Consider the following 14,506-nt stretch of genomic DNA (forward strand, 5'->3'; position numbering starts at 1 on the left):
TTCTAACAGGAGTTTGTTAAATTCAGTCTCCAGAGAAACAGCTGTGTTACCTGTTGTTTTATGGTACGATGCAACACTGTCTACACCCCTGCTTGCCTTTAGCAATGAAACTGATGTGAGCTTGATTTGAATAAGGGAATGCTACTCATTCAGTTGATCACTGATTTTTTTCTTCCTGAATTTCTTTTTATTATAATGATTTTTTTTTTAATTTCAGTCAACTTTGTTCAGATGAGATTCTCATCCACATATATGCTGACCTCATAACTAGAACCAAGCAAAATGGATTCTGATTATTAACATGCCAATGCATATCATACAAAATATTACATTTCCCCTCATTGATATCAAACTGGCATTATACAACACATAAATGCTGATTTGCCTAAATCCCAATCCCTTATCTACCCCACCCCACTTCCACCCAGAAGGCAGGATTGGATATTTCCTCAAGAAGGGTGGAGACTGAAAGACAGAGACATAGTATCCAGTACCTTGACCAAAATTTTGGCTCATAATTCTTTTTGGTAGTGTGGGAGCACTACTGAATCCATATTTATCTCTGTGGTCCAGAATAAACTGCAGAAAATGGCTCTGAATATACCTGGCTTGGTTGCTTTGATTGTGTTTTATGCAATAACTTTAGCCATTGGAATTTGGGCTTCTTGGAAAAGCAAAAAGTACCAGAAGAAAGGGAAACCAAGTGAGATGATCATAGTGGGGGGCAGGAACATGAATTTTTTCATTGGATTATTCACTGCAACAGGTAAGTGTTCTTAAAGGAAATTCTTTTATCTTATTAAAACATTCAGGTTGAGTTTTTCTCATTCACAACATAAATTTGCTCTTTTAAGACTGGGATATGGAATTAAAGTTTTATTAGCATTATGGGCTAGATTGTGCCAGCCCTACTCACACTGAGTAGTCCCTAATGTCTTGAGTAGTCTCACTTAAGTTAGTGGGACTCACTGAGGAATATGATACTACTCAAGAAGATAGAATGTGGTTCTAATTTAGGGCCAGATTCTGCTACCTTCACTCATGTTGAATACCTTACTTGTTATGTGGGATACGGTGCGACTCATCATGAGTAAGTCTATCAAAATCTGCCTGTAAAGAAGGATGTATATATAGTTCTTTGAGGCATTTACATACTATGCTTCTGACGCCTCTTCTATTTCTTCTGTGTTTTCCCATTGTCAGAGATTTGTCCCTCTTACCTGTCATTAGGGGAATGCGGTCCCAAGTGACATTTGTCTGGCCAACAGATTTGCTTGGTTTAAATCTAAGCTGAAGACTCGCTTTTTTGAATGCAATATGTGCTTGACTGTTGTTTTAAGGGATTTATTTTCTTAAGCACACATTTACTATTGTAAAGGACCATGATACATGGGAATTATGTTCTATAAATCATTAAGGAACAATAAATGTAACGCTATTTGCTCTTGCCATCTGCTCCAGCCAGTGTCTACCATTAACAAAAACAGATATAAAAATAAACCTACTCAAATTGCCTAGAAATATTCTGAACATTCATGAGTTTTCCATGCAAATGTGGCTATTCACTTTTGAATATCGCCTCTCCAGAATTTTACTCAGGCCAAGTCTACACTGCACTGTTTTGTCAGCATAGCTATGTCAGACAGGGGTGTAAAAAACCCTCATCCCCCAGCCATCACAGCTATGCTGGCAAAACCCTCGGAATAGATTCAGCTCTGCTGACACCAGAGTGCTTCTGTTGTCATCCAGGAAGGTGATGTTACTATTCCGGCAGAAAAAAACGACTGTCAGCCTACGCTGCATCCCCTGTAGGGGCTTTTGCCAGTATAAATGTACCGGTATAGCTGTATCCACAGAACCTGTGTAGTGTAAACTAGCCTTTAGGGTCAGATTCTGATCATCCTATCCACATTGCATAGTACTTTATTCCAGAAATAGTGCCATTGGAGTAAATGTGAGTGTGAGTAAACACTCACCAGTGTGAATAGAGGTTCACAGTCTGGCCCTGTATTTTTCAACATGTTTTATGAGAGTGGTAAGGCAATATATGTCTCATCGCTATTTCTCCTGGCCCCCCCCCCCTTTGTTTTTCAGCAACATGGGTCGGAGGAGCATATATCAATGGTACAGCTGAAACTGTCTATCTTCCCACAAGAGGACTAGTGTGGGTCCAGGCACCAATAGGATTTGCTTTGTCCCTTGTTATTGGTAAAAAAAAAAAAAAAACATGTTATAAATCTTTTTTTTTTTTTAATCCAGTGTTATGGATCTAAAAATTTCAGCCTCTCCCAGTGTCGACCGAGTCTTTTCCCTGCTACCTAGAACACACAGGTTCACAGAGAGGCTCTTGAGCTAAAGAAGTATGTCGTTTATTTGCTGATTCAGTGAGTGATCAGTGCACCGGAACAGGGCACAGCATAGGGTTAAATGCAAGCGCATACCCACATTCAGGTGCCCACCTTAAATACATTGTTACAAAATCAGTCATTATAGATATAAACCCTTTTCTGCCTAACACTAAGATTAGTTTGCTAACTCAGTTGTTTACCTGATCAGGTTGTTGACCAAGATGTTCCCCTGATTGAATCGCTGACCAGTTGTTCATCTGATTGACGTGCTGGGTCAGCTTTTCACCTGGCTGTTCTACCTCCCTGCCAGACAAGCAGGCAGCTTTTCACATGTCCCAACTCCTACAATATACATTTGACACATTACATATTCTACACTCAGGTAACTGTCAAATACTCAGGGCTGTTTAAATTATTCTGAATGAAGTGTCAGATAGTGGACATCCAAAAAGTGATATCATTGGCCTTTATTGGACTATTCTGCATACATACAACAGATTCAGGATGAGAATTCAAGGGATTAATAATTGCAGGATCCGGGCCTAAAATGCAGAACTCAATGGGGCTCTGTGCAATTGCAGAGATTCACCTGCATGAGACAATCTACAGCAAAATAATCTTACTTGTGTGTTTTGCTTGCATGTGATATTCTGTTAATAGTGTTTTTCTCCAATATCCTTTTGGCAGTAGGAACATCAGGCCCTCAACAAAATGTAATTCTTTCTTTGAAATGTTTGTGGAGCTAAAAAGTATCACCAGGATTTCCCCACCAAAATACATTCTCCTAACACCTTTAATCTCAATGCATGTTTGTTATAGAAGACCTGGCGAAGTCCCTTAGTGGACAGTCACCAGTCAGCTGTAATTGTACCTATTTTGGAGCCCATGTGCTTCCAAGCCAGCTGGATCTGGTCAGCATCCAGTCACTGCTTCTAACTCTGGGCCTCTCAGGGTATGTCTACACAGCAGTGCAAGCCTAAGATTAATGGGACTCAAGTTGACCTGACTCAACCTTGGGCTTGAGCTTTTACAATGCATTTTAACCCCAGGTTAAGGATTTTCTGACCCCTGGTGCGCACACTTGTAACACTCACAGATCCTGGTTGGCCCTCATGGCCCTTAGCTAAGGCTGTAGAGCAGATTCATTAATCTAAGTGGTCTCGGTGCCACTAGCTGGGACAGAACACCACACCCAGGAGGTGTGTGGGTTTTACACACACACACACACACACACACGCGCGCCAGTGTTGACACTCTAGGCTTAGTAATGTGTTGCACTGTGAGAAAACTCTATTGCCCATGCTGTTTCCTAACTGTGGAAACAGAGTTATTGACCGGACTCAGGTGCCCATAAGGATCACATGAGTACATAAGCTCCATAATTAGCTCCTTTGGTGGCTGTCTCAATAGAATGACTGGGGATTGAGAAGGCTTTACACTGAGCTACCATCTAACCAGACAACTAGGCTGTCCACCTCTAGGCTGAGTCACTTTGGCAGGAAAATGCCCATGTGCAGCTATTCTGAGGAGAATTAGCACATCAGGCTCCCAGGCTGTCAAACTATGAAAGTGAAACTTTGCAATTCTTAATTTCTAAAATGGGATGTTCAGTGCAGGTGGTTTTGTTTGGCTGTTTTTTTATTTACCTTTGTCTGTTTTTTCAAAGTTTGACATAAAAGGCGGGTTTCAGAGGAAAAACACTCCAGCCCAGCTGGCAGCAGAGCGGTGAATACATCCCCAGGGCTGGGGTACCGTGTGCTCGAGCACCTCTCAGGATCCCTTATCCCTGCCCTGACACACCCTGGGAGGCAGGGATAAGAGATCCCTGGGAGGCTGTGGGGAAGTTTTGGGGCTGGCTCCCACTTACTGCCCTGACAGCACACACTGCCTGCGCACTCTGCACATGCAGCCCCAGAGGGGCCAGAGAGAGGAGACCAAGCAGCAGCCCTGCAGGGAGTGAGAGCAGTCAGGGTAATGGGGGTCATCTGTCCCTGGGCCATGCTGAGCTGGGAGCTCCGGTCTCCCCTCTCCCTGCAGGGCAGTCGCTTGATCCTTGCTCTACTCTCGAGGGCCCCCGCCTTCCCTAGGGTTGCATGTTCAGTAGACAATGGGTTACCCGCTGATTCGACCTGCTGCCATTTGCAAAGGGAGGTGCAGCTTCCATTTGCAATAGAGTGCAACAGATGACATCACAGATTGTCAGCATAGAGAAGACTAAGGAAGTTGCCCCAAGGAACTCTGGGATACAGCCGGAGGACTTCCAGGACCCAAATCAGGCTGGGACCCCGTGCACATAGGAAAGCAATAGGGCTCGAACCCCAGGTCCCAGTGCCAGCTTAACATGGGCTCCAACCCTCCAGCCCTGCAGGATCCTGGGATCCTAGGTCCGAGCCCTAGGTTAGCACAATTGGTGTGTGGACGCAAGGGGAGTTAGATTTGAGCCCAGGATCAAGCCTAGGCTTATACTGAGGGGTAGACATACCCTAAGGCCCACTACTGGGTGCAGACCTCTTGTCTGGCCCCCACTCTAGGTGCTCTGGATTGTAATTTAACTCTTTGGGGACACATGGCAGGTAAAGTAAGGAACACAGGCTTTGCTTTGGAGTTTTTAAAATCACAGTAACCTTTGCTGTCAAATCATACAAGAGTTACAGATCTCTAGGAAAACAACAGGCGCCTGAATGCTCTTTTCCCTGTGTCTATGCTCATCCCTTCTTGTGAGTCCTTAGGCCTAGTCTGTGTGTCCAACAGTTAGGCCCCGTGGGCCCTTTACCTTCTGCAGTATCAGTTGTCCAGCAAGAGAGTGAGAACCAAGAGCAGATCTTGCCTTTAAATAAGGTTTCAGTCCCCTTTGTCATGCTATCTACTGACCAGCTTCATCATCTCAGTCAGGTGGTTGAAGTCCTACTCCCCTGGGAGACAAACTAGGAGAACCAGTTTCCTTTAGCCTGGCCACTGGTTTCAGCAAATCCATTGTTCTGACAAGCACCATTGATGACTCTTGTGTTAGTTGCTTCAGAGGGGCTCCCTGGATTACAATAAGCTGCCTTGGTCTGTCTTTGGCATCTCTAGGCAGGCACAACTACACACTCCAATGCAAGTCACATTCTTCAAAATGGCAGTTACAATGTCAAGGGCAGGTCACAATTAGATACAGCCATACACCAGCCCATCACATAAAGCTGGGGTAATGGGTGTGCAACAGTGCCATTTGTGGGCAGTTTCCCCCGGAAGTGTGTAGTAGGAATTTAGCAGAATCCTACAAGTAGAGACAAGGAAGAGCTGCTCTTACACTGGGAAATATCTGCCCCCTATGAGCATGAGCCAAAGCCCATTGAAATCAATGGAAAGATGCCCTTTGACTTCCATTTCAGTCAGGCCCTAAAGCAGTAGCCTGTGGGCACGGCAACCCTTTCTCATGTGAGTAATCCTTACCAACACAAGAAGCCCCATTCAGAGACTGCAGGTCCAGTCCAGCACCCCTTCCTCATGTCAGTAATCCCCAGACAAACAGTCCTGTAGGCATCAGGATTTGGCACTACATACATTCATCAATTGTAATGGGACTACTTGTTTGAGTTAGGAGTGCTGATATGAGGAAGGAGTGTAGGACTGGGCTCAGTTCATGAGATGCTGACATTAAAAACAAGATAATTTAATTTTGGAGGAGGCATAGGGGAGCTGCAGGTTTCATTGTATGTAACTGAGGGCAGCATTTATCTCAGTACATTGCATGGCATCTAGCATTCACAAAATCAAGGACAAAGCTATTGCCTTCTATTGACCAAAGCGGGTAGCATAGGCAGGGGAAGGCTGTGCCTCCCCAAACAGCCTGGCATGGCCCTGCCCAGGCTTCGCCCGGAAAGCCCCCTCCTGCTTGCCCTCGTCCTTCTCCCTTAACCCCAGCCCAGCTGGGCACTCGTCTTCAGGGAAGCATTCTGGGGCTGGGGCTGGGGCTAGGGTGGCTGTGGCCGGGACTTGGGGTGGTTGGGGCCACCCAGCACTGAGGGGCCCCCGGGCACTTGGGCCGCGCCGCCCAGTGCTGGGGAGGAAGGATGCCAGAGCTTGGACTGTCCACCCTGTGCTTGGGGGCACTCAGGGGCTGGGGGGAGGGGCTGGCGGCCATGTGGAGGGGGGCGCTCTGGGATCCAGCAGGGCCTCGGGCAGGGGCTAGCCTCCCTGAGCCAGCGGGTCACCCACCACCCACCACCCATGCCAAAGAGCATTTTTTTCAGATAATGTAAGACCCTTTACAGTGAAAACTCTTTAGGGCCTTGCATTGCCTGAAGGAGATGGTTATTGATGAGAAATGCACTTTAAAAAGCTTGGTAAATGTGGATATTTAATGAATTGTGGAGATGATCAGCTGCCGGACATTTTAATGGGGAACATTAGCAAGTTATTGCATTGTGACCTGTGAACATTGACTAATGCTGGCTTTAATATAGATGTCATTTAGAACAAGAGGACAGTTCTGACAATTTCTTAGGAGATTGCATAAAATTCAATGACAATATTATCATTTTTGATAGGTGGCCTCTTCTTTGTAAATCCAATGAGATCCAAAAATTATGTGACAATGATGGATCCTCTCCAAGAAACATACGGGAACGTGATTGGAAGCCTTCTCTTTATTCCACCATTAATAGGAGATATATTCTGGTTTGCAGCTACTCTTGCTTCATTAGGTAAATATATTTGCTCTGCTGTTGTATTTGATAGAAAGACGATGTAGCAAAACACAGAGGACAAGGGAAAGCCAGCCACGGATAGCTCTGCTTTACACCACCTTTTGCGGATTATGTGTTCATCGCTCATTCGTGAAAATATATTGTTTATTCCCTTTCCTAATGTTTCTTGTGCATGTTTAAAGTAAAACTGATGGAAATATAAAATTCACATTTCCATAGTACTAGGTAATGCTGTGTATTTATTTATTATCATCCTGATATTATAAATGGGGACTGAAGTGCAGAGAGCGGAAGTGACTTGGCCAAGGTCACAAAGTTAGTTGGTGGCAGCATAAGAAATAAAACTCCGGAATCCTTGGCTTCTAGCCAGGTACATAACCACTAGATTGCATTGCCATTGGTATCATTTAACCACTTATTTGTATAATAAGAAACTTGCACATATAAAACCTGTTATGATTGTTCAAAACTGTCTTTGTCTGCAGGGGCAACAATGAGGGTCATTTTGGATATCAGAGGCTATTTGGCCATCATCATATCGGCATGCACTGTTATACTCTACACTTTACTGGGAGGACTGTACTCAGTTGCATACACCGATGTGATACAGCTGATTTTTATTGTGCTCAGCCTGGTAAGTTCAATGCATTTCTGGGTTTTCAGTTTTCTCAATATTGAACAACTAAAGATGAGACACAAAATTCCTCTCGCATTTTCACCGGTTTCAGTCCAAAGTAGGTCCATTGACACTGGTCTCAGACCCCAAAGCTCTACTTTAAGTGTAAAAACAAAAAAGGCCCCAGGACTACATTAAGCCAGTTTTCCAACTCTTACTTGGGTTGAGTAGCACTTACTCATGGGTGTAGTCTATTGTCTATTCACATGAGTAAATGCTAATCCATTTAAGTAAAGATTGCAGAATCTAGCCCATAATTATCTTGGTTGGAAATAAACAAATCTCAATAAGACGACTAGCTAAAAACATCAATTAATTTAAATAAAGCAACCATGCTCTTAACTACATGATGCAAGACACGAGACGTAATTCTTCCAGTCTACTTTGCATTGATTAGGCCTCACTAGAGTATTGGGTTCAGTTCTGGGAGCCACATTTCAGGACAGATGTGGACAAATTGGAGAAAATGCAGAAAAGAGCAACAAAAATGATTAAAGTCTAGAAAACATGGCCTATGGGGGAAGATTAAAAAATTGGGTTTGTTTAGTCTGGAGAAGAGAAGACTGAGAAGGGGACATGTTAACAGTTTTCAAGTACATAAAAGGCTGTTACAAGGACAAGGAGGAAATTTATTCTTGTTAACCTCTGGTTGGACATTAGGAAAAACTTCCTGTCAGGGTGGTTAAGCACTGGAATAAATTGCCTAGGGAGGTTGTGAAATCTCCGTCATTGGAAGTTTTAAAGAGTAGATTAGACAAACACCTGTCAGGGATGGTCTAGATACTTAATCCTGTCTTGAGTGCAGGGGATTGGACTAGAAGACTCTCGAGGTCCCTTCCAGTCCAACACTTCTATGATGACCAGGCAGATGCAGGACTGGGCCCAAGAATGGGGGCAAACAAATGACACTTTGCACCTCCTTTGTGCCTGGTTCACAGCTGAGAATGTGCTCAATCTCTCTCTGTCTGAGTTTATCCAACATTACAACGGTGATAATAATTCATATATGGTGGCCCTTTCTGATGGACTCTACTTTTCCTGTTGATAACTGAACATTGACATACCACATTCTTGACATAGAGAATATGATACATGGAGTGAAGATTTTAACCTTAATGCATTAGTGAATTACATTGGGCTGGCACTAGGGTGACCAGATAGCAAGTGTGAAAATCAGGACAGGCGGTGAGGGATCATAGGCACTTATATAAGACAAAGCCCCGGATATCGGGACTGTCCCTATAAAATCAGGACATCAGTCTAGCTGGCACTGAAAGGCCTTGTAGAACAAGAAGGAATTTGAATGAGCTGGAGGGAAATGCTTAGGAAAAAGGAGAGGGAATGAGATACAGGAACAGGAATAAAGGGTGGCATGAAATGAAGATGAGCAGGAGGAGGAGGCAAAAGGGACAGTTAGGCAGCAGGCTTGGGATGTTTGTAGGAGGCAGGAGTAGGAGAGGAGAAATTAGAGCAAAGGCAAGGCCAAGAAGCTTGAATAGGATATAGAAGTGAGAGGAAGCTAGTGAAGAGATTCAGTGTTTCCATTTTAATCCCAGTGGATCTGTGTCCCATTTGCCCTGCTCAACTCTGCAACAGAAAGCATTTATTACACTGCTGCTCAGGAATCCTACCAAGCCCCTTGGATTGGGCAAGTACAAACAGAATATCTTGGACGGTGGCTGGATGACTTCTTATATCTGGTAAGAAATCTTTCTTGGATGGGCTGGTGGGGTGGGAAATTGGACTGGGTGAATGGTTTCATCATCCATTCCAAAGCCAGTCCACAGAGTTGGCAAAAGACTCATCCCTGAAACAAAGGCCACCGCCCTGCCAAACTTCAACTCTCTGCTCCCAAGCATCAAGGCGCTAAGAAAGAGTCACAAAAAAGGCATTTTTCAGTGGCCACATTCTCAGGAAATAGTTGGACCATTCTGGCTGAACTTAAAAAAAAAAAAAAAAATCAGCTGGTGACAAGAATTTCACCCTAAACAGTTAAAGTTTGTTAAAGGTATAAGCATCTTGAAACTAAGCTCTTATAATGATAAGTGTCTGGTAACCTTGATAACAGAAGGTGCTACTAGCCTTACCAATAAATAAAATAATACTAATAGGCAAGGAATGTTGTCTCACTGCATTAACATTTGAACCTTTCAGGTTCTTGGTAGTATCCCGTGGCAAACTTATTTCCAACGAGTTCTCTCAGCGTCCTCACCAAGACAAGCAAGGCTCATTTCCTATCTCTCTGGACTGGGTTGTTTTTCAATGGCCATCCCCTCTGTGCTCATAGGGGCCGTAGCAGCATCCACAGGTAAAACTAAATCATGTGGCTTTAAGAAATGTACTTTTTTGCTCAAGATTTAAAATCAGTGGCCAAGATTATTAAAATAGGGCCTAAAGATAGGACTCCATTGTCCTAATTTAGGCACCTAATAAAGCAGCCTGGTTTCAATGCTGAGCTTCTAGTAGCTCTTACTGACATCAGTGGGAGCTGCTGGATATTTAACATTTTTGATACTCAGGCCACTTATTTAGGGGCCCGAATCAGAATGCTGGAGCCTTCCAGCTTCTGATTCACGTGTTCAAGTCCCTAATATATATTTAAATCTCAGTTGTGGGATCTCCATTAGAGTATCAATGTCTTCCTTATGTTTTATGTTAGGTAAAGAAGGGGGCTGCCACATTTCTATTCTGTGCACAGTACAGTGCATACACTTGAGCGCAAAAAGAAAAAAAAAGACCAATAAAACTTATTTTCGCTCACTGCTTTATACTCACGATCCTCACTGGGTTGTGTCGGTATCATTGATCATGTTCAGGGGAGAAAACGCTCAAAGGAATGTAAAGGTTCAGTGATAAAACCAAAAGAAACAACTCCCTCTCCCTTCCCCTCCAAAAAAAATCGCAACCACCCTAGTTGGAGCAGGATCAAGCTCTTGTGGAGGTAAATAGCTTAGTAAGAGTCAGAAAAGAATTTGATATTTATGGGCTAAAGCTGTCAGAGAAATCAGTGCAAAGACCCCATCTCTGAGCAATCAGGGTCTGGAGACCTCTCAGTGCCCTGTTCCCAGAAGCAGCAGAGGGGACACGCCTGCAGGTACATTGTGCACTGGACCAATCATCCCTCCAACTGGTTGATTCAGTTCACTGCCAGTTTACCCAGCAGTATTGAACCATTGTGCCCCTTACTTGTGTTAGGATTTGGCATTAACAACATATACATGCTTTCTAGCTAGGTTTCCAAGGACTTTCAGTTTTCGTGCTTCAGGACATAAGAACATAAGAATGGCCCTACTGGGGCAGACCAAAGGTCCATCTAGGCCAGTATCCTGTCTTCCGACAGTGGCCAGTGCCAGGTGCCCCAGAGGGAATGAACAGAACAGATAATCATCAAGTGATCCATCCTCTGTCGCTCATTCCCAGCTTCTGGCAAACAGAGGCTAGGGACACCATCCCTGCCCATCCTGGCTAATAGTTTATCTAATTTATCTAGTTCTTTTTTGAACCCTGTTATGGTCTTGGCCATCCCAACATCCTTTGGCAAGGAGTTCCACAGGTTGACTGGGCATTTTGTGAAGAAATACTTCCTTTTATTTATTTTAAACCTGCTGCCTATTAATTTCATTTGGTGACCCCTAATTCTTCTGTTATGAGAAGTAGTAACCAACACTTCCTTACCTACTTTCTCTACACCAGTCATGATTTTATAGACCTCAATCATATCCCCCCTTAGCCATCTCTTTTCCAAGCTGAAAAGTCCCAGTCTTATTAATCTCTCCTCGCATACTGATACATGATCACTGATACACATACACTGATCACCAGCTGGAGTCAGGAAACAACCTAATCTAAGTACTAGAACACAGTTTTTAGCTGCGCAAGGATGGCTCTTTGTAGAAATACAGCTCTGAAGGCAACAAAAGCATGAATTAAATATTTAATTCTTCACCTCCTTTTATTGTTCTGTGTTCAAGACTGGAACCAGACGAGCTATGGTCTTCCAACACCAGTGGAGAGAGGAGAGTCAGCTATGATACTGCCATTAGTGCTGCATTATCTCTGCCCAGCCTACATTTCCATTGGCGGCTTGGGAGCTATCGCTGCTGCCGTCATGTCTTCTGCAGATTCAGCCCTTCTCTCTGCCAGCTCTATGTTTGCACACAACATCTACAGAAAAATTCTTAGGAAACAGGTGACAGATTCATCACTAATATTTACAGTGGGGAGAAACTGCTGAAAATCTGTGCACATTTTTTGCCATCATTTCACATGTCTGATTTCAGATTCCCAAAATTTCAACTGATTGTCAAATTTAGGGAGACTGGAATTTTCACATGACATTTGCTCTCCCCGGTACAGCACTGCTCTCTGCTGGAAGCCCGGAGACCCCAGACTTGAATACTTGTCTGTCATGACTGGGGTATGTGATCTTGTCCAAGTCATTTAGGCCCAGATTCTTAAAGGTATTTAGTCAATTGCTGTACGCAGCATTGTAAGGCCCAACTGATTTAGGAGCCTAAACTAATTTTCAAACATGATTTAGGCCCTTAAGAGTCTAAATCCCTTTGGCTGCCTGGTATTTTGGCTCCTAATTGCCAAAATCCTGTTGGAAAATGAGATTTGGTTAGGTGCTGCAACACTGAGCACAGCAATGCCCAGTGCTTAATTTGTAAAGAAGGAGGTGCCAGGGTTCAAGCAGTTAGGTGACGGGTCTCAAGCAATTATTTTACATTCATAACTGATGCAGCAAGTCCAGAGGTGCTGGGGCTATGAACTGCCAAGCCTAGAGATCTGGCACAAATGAAGTACTGGCAATGCCTAAAAACCATTAAAAATCTGTGCCTTGCCCTCTGGGAGCCTTGTTCTCCCATCTTTTCAAATGGGGGTAAGAACATTTAAGTAGAAGTGTTGTAAAACATAAATGTAACTGGGGTTAAAGGTCACAAATTATGTTGTAACGAAGATGAAATTCATAGATCACACCTCCATATCTCACAACAACCGGGACTGATTAATGCTTTAACAGACTGTATGTTATTGATACAACACAGAGAGACTGATCCCACTCCCATTGCAGCAAATGGGAGTTTTAATATAGACTTCAATGGGGATAGCATCAAGTCCGTAAAGGTGTATAAGTCAGAGGCGGTAACAGAGTCCAGGAGCTACTGATTCCCATTCCTGTGGTCAGCCAGCTAGCCCATGCTGCCAAAGTCAAATTGGGTTTTGCAAAAACAACGGAAGTTTGCAGAAGTTCTGTAAACTCAAGATGGCAAATGTTTTGATTATGGGTACGTCTACACAGAAACTAGACACCCGCAGCTGGCCCATGCCAGCCAACTTTGGCTTGCGGGGCACGGGCTGCTGGGCTGTTCTATTGCTATGTAGACTTTCAAGCTCAGGTTGGAGCCTGGTTCTAGGACCCTGCGGGGTAGGAGGATCCCAGAGCTCAGGCTCCAGGCCGAGCCTGGAAGTCTACACAACAATGAAACAGCCCCACAGCCTGAGCCCCGTGAGCTTGAGTCAGCAGGCACGGGCCAACCACGGGTTTTTCTTTGCTGTGTAGATATACTCTATGTTGCTCAGCTCCAGTATTTGATAGTAAGTTCTTACTATATATTTTACTATGTACTTTTTTATTATTATTAGCTACTCTCATTCCAAAGATGTCTTTCAAAATGAACATGGCCCCGAGGTTTGAATGTAGAGTTTTTCTAAATCAAGACTAATTCAAATCCAGCCCAGGTTAGTAATGCTTACAGATAGTCTTCCGCTGAAGAATTTAGTTCTGGATCCAGATTTTGAACACACCTACGTTCTGAGGTATTTGGATCTAGAATTTTGGTTTGGCCCATCAGAAGCTATTTGTAAAATTTGGATCTGGATATTATTTATATGATCACTGTAAACGTGAGATCCGATTCAGGGTGAGATTAAAAATGAGCCAATGATGATTTCTACAACAACACTCTCTTATTTTACAGGCTACGGAGAAAGAAGTTGTCTGTATAATGAGGGTCTCCATGGTGGTTTTGGGGACAGCCGCTGCAGGCCTGGCTTTCCTTTCTAACTCTGTTTATGATCTGTGGTTCCTGAGCGGCGAGCTGGTGTACGCCCTTCTCTTTCCCCAGCTCTGCTGCGTCCTCTTCATCCCCAACACCAACACATATGGCTCAGCTGCTGGATTCCTCGTCGGGTTCCTGTTAAGGCTGCTGGCAGGGGAGCCTTCCCTGAAAATCCCCCCTGTAATCCACTACCCAGGCTGCTCCCTTGTGGACGGGGTCTACGTTCAGCTGTTCCCTTTTAAAACCTTCACCATGCTGCTCACTCTGGGGACTATCGTCGCTGTTTCATACCTGGTGGCGTTTTTGTTTAAGAGAAACATCCTCCCTCGCAGATGGGATGTTTGCAGTGTAATAGAAGAAAATAGTGCATTCACCCACCCGCCCTGCGCCAGATAGAAGAACAGGTGGATTTACAAGCAGCTATGCTACTAGAGAATCATGCTTAAATGCAGGGCATCACTGAGCATTCTGCAGTTCAGTTACCAGGTCGATGACATTTCTTTTCCAGTCTTCTCTCGCCAATCATGAATTATTTGGTAGATTCATAAAGAAAACAAGAATTCCATTTGCACTATGAAAAGGAATGAAGTCAGAATATGTAATGATTTAAGAGCCTCTGGTGAAGGAACTTGATCCTGCAGTGGTTAGAATTGTTAATATAATGAAATAACTCAATGCTTCTGTGTGTTCTTGGTAGCAGGAGCTTGAAAAAATGCAGTAGAGATGAGA

At 43.9% G+C, this 14,506-nt stretch overlaps 1 protein-coding gene across 1 annotated transcript; it reads left to right on the forward strand.

Annotated features, from left to right (window-relative positions):
- Nucleotides 1-585: 585 nt before the first annotated feature.
- On the forward strand, nt 586-14,173 carry LOC128841484 (high-affinity choline transporter 1-like). Its single transcript, XM_054036553.1, has 8 exons — nt 586-766; nt 2,095-2,208; nt 6,881-7,036; nt 7,525-7,673; nt 9,272-9,415; nt 9,870-10,023; nt 11,687-11,904; nt 13,697-14,173. The coding sequence occupies exons 1-8, from the start codon at nt 589-591 to the stop codon at nt 14,171-14,173; spliced, it is 1,590 nt and encodes a 529-aa protein (XP_053892528.1). The 5' UTR covers nt 586-588.
- The last annotated feature ends 333 nt before the right edge of the window (nt 14,174-14,506 follow it).

The sequence above is a fragment of the Malaclemys terrapin genome, chromosome 1 (genome assembly GCF_027887155.1).
Source record: "Malaclemys terrapin pileata isolate rMalTer1 chromosome 1, rMalTer1.hap1, whole genome shotgun sequence".
NCBI lineage: Eukaryota > Metazoa > Chordata > Testudines > Emydidae > Malaclemys > Malaclemys terrapin.